The sequence below is a fragment of the Nyctereutes procyonoides genome, unplaced genomic scaffold, assembly GCF_905146905.1.
Source record: "Nyctereutes procyonoides isolate TBG_1078 unplaced genomic scaffold, NYPRO_anot_genome, whole genome shotgun sequence".
Taxonomy (NCBI): Eukaryota; Metazoa; Chordata; class Mammalia; order Carnivora; family Canidae; genus Nyctereutes; species Nyctereutes procyonoides.
In genome coordinates this window covers 2,521,045-2,526,590 of record NW_026575117.1, presented here as the reverse complement: position 1 = coordinate 2,526,590, position 5,546 = coordinate 2,521,045, and the positions used below count along the sequence as shown (strand labels likewise).

Below are 5,546 nucleotides of genomic sequence, written 5' to 3'. Positions count from 1 at the left end.
CTCTCTCACATCCCAGCATTGCTTGGGGGAATCAGCGCAATGGATGATACCACAGGAGTCTACAGAATGGGGCGCAGTCCAGAGAGGATACGGGAGTTTGTTTATAGTCTGTATCTTGTTTTGAAAGTGATTTCTAATAAGAGCAGGACTGTTAAATAATATCTCTCAACTTACAGACAGGACAAGAACGGGTAGACAGGTTGGGTAGTTCTTAAAAGACCGCAAAGCAAATCCAAAGCCGCACAGCAAGTTTATCAAGTGCTATGCAAATGCAGGGTGCTGTTATTATTAGCATCAAGATCCCTTCCCCTGGTTTTCTAATGTGTTACTCATCTTTCCTCCTCTCTAATCTGGAATGACCATATTTCTAGACCCTCCCCTTGCCCAGGCCCATCTTCTAAAGAGGGAGGAAAGATAATGGTGACTCAGAGCAAGAGAAACAGCTCCCCTCTGTGAGGATGGACTAACTAGCTACAAGCTGCTGGCAGTTCTCCATGGAGGAGGCTGGGGGTTTACTCAAATATAGGGGAAAAACTTCCCCCCACATTAAACCTTTATCTCTGGCCACTTGGTCACAGCGGAGAGTGGGCAGGAGTGAGAGTAGATGGCGCAAAGCAAGCTGATCTCTGAATGGAAAAATCACCCCGAGCCCATACCGTCCTGATAAAGGGACAGTGAGACCAGCTTTGTCTACGGTATGAGGTTTGATTTACAAGAACACATCTTTAGAAATCTATTTTAGCTTCTTCGCAAATTCTTCACAATTAGAAACCATATTCTATTTAAGTTCTAAGCCCTGATGAGTGCTCCCCATGGCACATGCTGGAGGAAGGGCTCAGCTGGCTGAGCAGCTGGGAACTAGACAGTCTGCTGGGCTCCCCTGAGTCCTCAGGCCAGACTTCCACAAGGCTGTGGTGACTGGGGCTGAGACTCTGGCTGGGCCCAGGAAGGCGATGAGTGTGAACTGGAAGAGGTCCTACTCAGAGACCCCCAACAGTGGCTATTGCATGGAGCCTGCTTCTTCAATTGCCCCACACTGTATTTAACATAGGAGTTTAATATAAAACTAATATAAAATGGTTATTCAAAGGCAATCGAAATTTCTGAGTTAAATTTATGTGCCCCTTCCATATTTTTTACCTCTCTGTAGTAACTGAAGGGCACTTGTGCCCATCAATAAACCCACGTCTTTAACCTACTGGAGAGAGGTCTGGACTCCTTGTAAACCATCAGTGTCTCCCAGTCTTATTCACACTGGAGCAGATGATTCCAGATCCCCAGATCCCAGGCCCATTCAGTCTCATGGCAGATAGTCACAGCTTGCACTTGTTCATGCCCTGCCTGGTCCCTCTCCCCTGGGGGCTGCTTGGCTATCTCCTGGAGACAAGTGAGGACAGACCACATGAGGAGAGAAGTTCTTTGGGGGTAAACAAGGGAAGCTTATATGGAAGAGGTATTTTAAGCATTTAAAAATACATCAAAAGAGTGATACACATATATGGTTAAAAGCAGAAATCCAGACTACAAAAAAGTATGCAGTAAAAACAACAACCCAGTACAGTCCCTGGAGGCAGCCACTAATACATATTTTGTATTTCCTTTTGGAAATTTTGTATAACTATATAAATATATATATGTATATATATAAATATATATGTATATATATATATTCACATTTCTTCTTTATTCAACTGGTAGCATGTGATACACACTGCCCTGGAGTTTGTTCTTTCCATTCTTAGAGCTCATTCCATATTAGCAGGTGCTCGTCTTTCCTTTCTTTACAAAGGCAGCAGGGCTTGCTGTCACATGGGTACACTATCATGCATTTAGCCGGATTCCTACTAAATGGACTGTTAGGTTATTTCTGTCCTCTTATTTTAAAAGGTATTGCAGTGGACATGATTGTACATAGATCTTTGTGTCCGTGAGTGAGAATATCTGTTCGATTCGTTTTAGCAGATGTTTAGAAGACGGCGTGAAGGTCTAGGATCCTTGCAACAACACTGGACCAGTCTTGGCAGAGCTCTGAGGTGGTGTGTATCTGAATTGGGAAACTGTATGAGCACTCGAGGAGACAGATGGAGCGGGGATGTCTTGAAGGCTGGGGACTCCAAGAAGGAACCTGGGTCTGATTTATTAATGGGCTCGGGAAGTCATAGGGGTAGCAGGAAGGGGGTGGGTCAGATCCGGGCATCGTAGAGACACTGAAGGCAATTCTGAAGTGTTTCTGTCTCTAGGAACTCGAGGCCCCATACTGTCCAGCAGCTTCTCCAACTACAGGGGTAGAAGCAGCAGTTGCTTTTCTTTTCAGGTGAAATTTTCATAGGTAGGGATTTCAGGAGATTCAGGATCATTCTGTTGTGGTGGTGGCACCACCTGTGAGCCAAGAGACACATAAGAATATGGTTAATAAAGGCTGGGAGGCTCTAGCGTCTGGTGAGAGAGGAAGGTCAGGCTGGGCTAAGACTGGTCCACGCTGTAGGAGTCAGGTCATACGGACTGGTCTAGGGGTGGGACAATCCATCAAGCTGATGGCAGGCATTTACGGAGAATCTCCTTTTTTTTTTAATAAAGATTTTATTTATTTATTCATGAGAGACACAGAAAGAGAGGCAGAGACACAGGCAGAGGGAGGAGAGGCAGGCTCCACGCAGGGAGCCCGATGCGGGACTCGATCCTGGGAATCCAGGATCAGGCCCTGAGCCAAAGGCAGACGCTCAACCGTTGAGCCACCTGAGCATCCCAGTAGAGAATCTCCTAATGGGAGGTTGGCTAGGCTCTCTGTAAGGAAGATAGAGGGCGGTTTAGTATAGCAAGTCAAGGGATTACAAAACTGACAATAAAAGGCCTTGCTCTCAAGGCCTTTTATATTACATATAGATCATAAATATATATAAATAAAAATATGTTATATTTATTTATTTGAAAGTGCGAGAGGAGAGGCAGGGGGAGAGGCAGAGGGGAAACCAGGCTCCCCATCGAGCTGGGAGCTGAATGCAGGGCTCGATCCCAGGACTCCAGAATCATAACCTGAGCCAAAGGCAGAGGTTTAACAGACTGGGCCACCCAGATGTCGCGACAAACATCTATATAAAGATATTTCAGGCGGTAGAAGTTATGTATCCAAGTGATGCATCCAGGCCCAGACCCTTAGGCCCTTGTGTTCCCAGGGTCCTGAGGACTTGCTCGCTGTTCAGGGAAGGCCCCGAGGAGCAGCTGAGATGGGAGCTGACGCAGGGAGGAGAGGAGACAGAGTGTCAGTAGTAGCTTGGGAATAGCATAAACCTTTGAGGTGTCGTGTGTCAGAAAATAATAGCTAAAGTGGGTGTGCGGATTTCCTGAGCAAGTGGGCAATGATGGCCTTAAGGGATCCAGAATCAGGATTCGTGGTCCTGAAAATTCTGAAGGCAAGGGATACATACTGTCAAGACCTTTGGCTGGGGAAACGCACTGATTTCCACCTAGACTGTGAGTGAGGGTGGTTGCAGGGATCTGGAGTTCCTGGGGTGGTGTGGGAGCCGTGCAGGACTAACCAGACCAGAGGTGACTCAAGGCCATTCTGAAACTCAGAGTGGGACGGATGTCCGTGACTCTACGATTGACCAGTATTGGCCCAAACACAAAGAGCCAGGTCAGAGTAGAAAACAGCTTTGGGAATATAGTGAAAAGCGTAGATGTGGTGTCAAGGCCACAGGTGAAGTACCTTACAGGCTAAGCAGAGGCCACACTCCACAGGACAGGACATGAGGTAGATGATGGTTGAGCTGAGCTGCATATCTGTACAAACATTTCCTGAGCAAATTCTATCCATCTTTTACGGTCCAATCCAAATTAATTTTTTTCATGAAGCCTTTCCTGTCTACCTCAGTGCAGTGTGCACTGATGTCCCCCTACTTCCAATGTCTGGAAAACCTTTGGGAACGGCACACCTAACAAGTAGTATGTAGTATGTGTTTTTATTTACCTCCCAGGTGATTGAATTGGTTCCATGTTTCCTCCACTGAAAGCCAGATAAGGTAACAGGCCTTCGAGGTTGAGGAAGGTGCCTTAAACATATATCTGAATCCCCAAAGCACTCAGCCTTGTTCTGGGCAAACAAAAGGTGTTCAATAAATATCTATAAATTGATTCATTAGTCACAGGGAAGCAGTAGAAATGAACAACCTCGAGAGGTTTTCTTTTTTAAAATCTTGTTTGGGGGCGCTGGGGTGGCTCAGTCAGTTAGGCATCTGACTTTTGATTTTGGCTCACGTTAGGATCTTAGGGTCATGAGATCGAGCCGTGTCCAGCTCCACACTCAGAAGGGCGTCTGCTTGAGATTCGCCCTCTTGCTCTGTCCCTCTCCACCTCTAAAATAAGTAAATAAATATATTTTTTTAAAATCTTGTTTGAACACCTTAAAACAAGGAGGAAAAACAAGGAAGGAATTCTGGGGGAGATTTGAAAATAAAAGTATATATGAGCCCAATGTTTTCAGGGAAGTGAAAGCAGAACAGGCAGCTAGATTCAGATCAAGGTTAATTATTTAAGATTATTCAGGATTGGGGATGCCTGGGTAGCTCAGCGGTTGAGCATCTGCCTTCAGCTCAGGGCAAGATCCTGGGTCTGGGATCGAGTCCTTCATTGGGGTCCCTGCATGGAGCCTGCTTCTCCCTCTGCCTGTGTCTCTGCCTCTCTCTCTCTGTCTCTCATGAGTAAATAAATAAAATCTTAAAAAAAAAGATTATTCAGGATTGTTTTAAAAGTCTTTGTGGTATTTATTTTTATGTATTTATTGAAGATTTTATTTATTTATTCATGAGAGACACACAGAGAGGCAGAGACACAGGCAGAGAGAGAAGCAGGCTCCATGCAGGGAGCCCAAAGTGGGACTCGATCCTAGGACCCCGGGATCACACCCTGGGCCCAAGGCAGATGCTCAACCACTGAACCACTCAGGTGCCCTCCTTTTAATATTTATTTATTTATTTATTTATTTATTTATTTATTTATTTATTTGTTATTTTTTAAAATTTTTTATTTATTTATGATAGTCACATACAGAAAGAGAGAGAGAGGCAGAGACACAGGCAGAGTGAGAAGCAGGCTCCATGTACCGGGAGCCCGACGTGGGACTCGATCCCGGGTCTCCAGGATCGCGCCCTGGGCCAAAGGCAGGCGCCAAACCGCTGGGCCACCCAGGGATCCTCCTTGTGGTTTTTAATACCGAAAGCCCAACTACTATCTGTGTGACCTTTGGCAAAATTAGCTTCTGCGAATTTCAGCTTCTTTGGCTGGAAAATGTGGGTGCCAACACATTTATAGAAGTGTCCTAAGGATCCCAAGAGAATATGTTTGTTAATGTTTTATGAACGTGATGTAAAAGTTATTTTTATTATTTAATAGTAAATTCTACCATTAAGGGATCTTTTAACAAAATAAAACCAAAGTGTTGTAGTTAATAGCACATTTTCAAAAAAATCTTTTTTTTTTTCAAAAAAATCTTGACATTGGACTATTGGCTAATTTCTAATTGTTTTGGGAAATTACCATTTTGGTGGATT

The 5,546-nt window shown here is 44.7% G+C and overlaps 1 protein-coding gene across 1 annotated transcript in view; it reads right to left on the bottom strand.

Annotated features, from left to right (window-relative positions):
- Nucleotides 1-2,242: 2,242 nt before the first annotated feature.
- LY9 (lymphocyte antigen 9) overlaps nt 2,243-5,546 on the bottom strand; it is a 30,776-nt gene continuing 27,472 nt past the window's right edge. Inside the window, exon 10 of the mRNA XM_055333875.1 lies at nt 2,243-2,379. Within this exon, the coding sequence (XP_055189850.1) occupies nt 2,311-2,379 (69 nt within the window). The 3' untranslated portion in view covers nt 2,243-2,310. The remainder of the gene's footprint in view (nt 2,380-5,546) is intronic.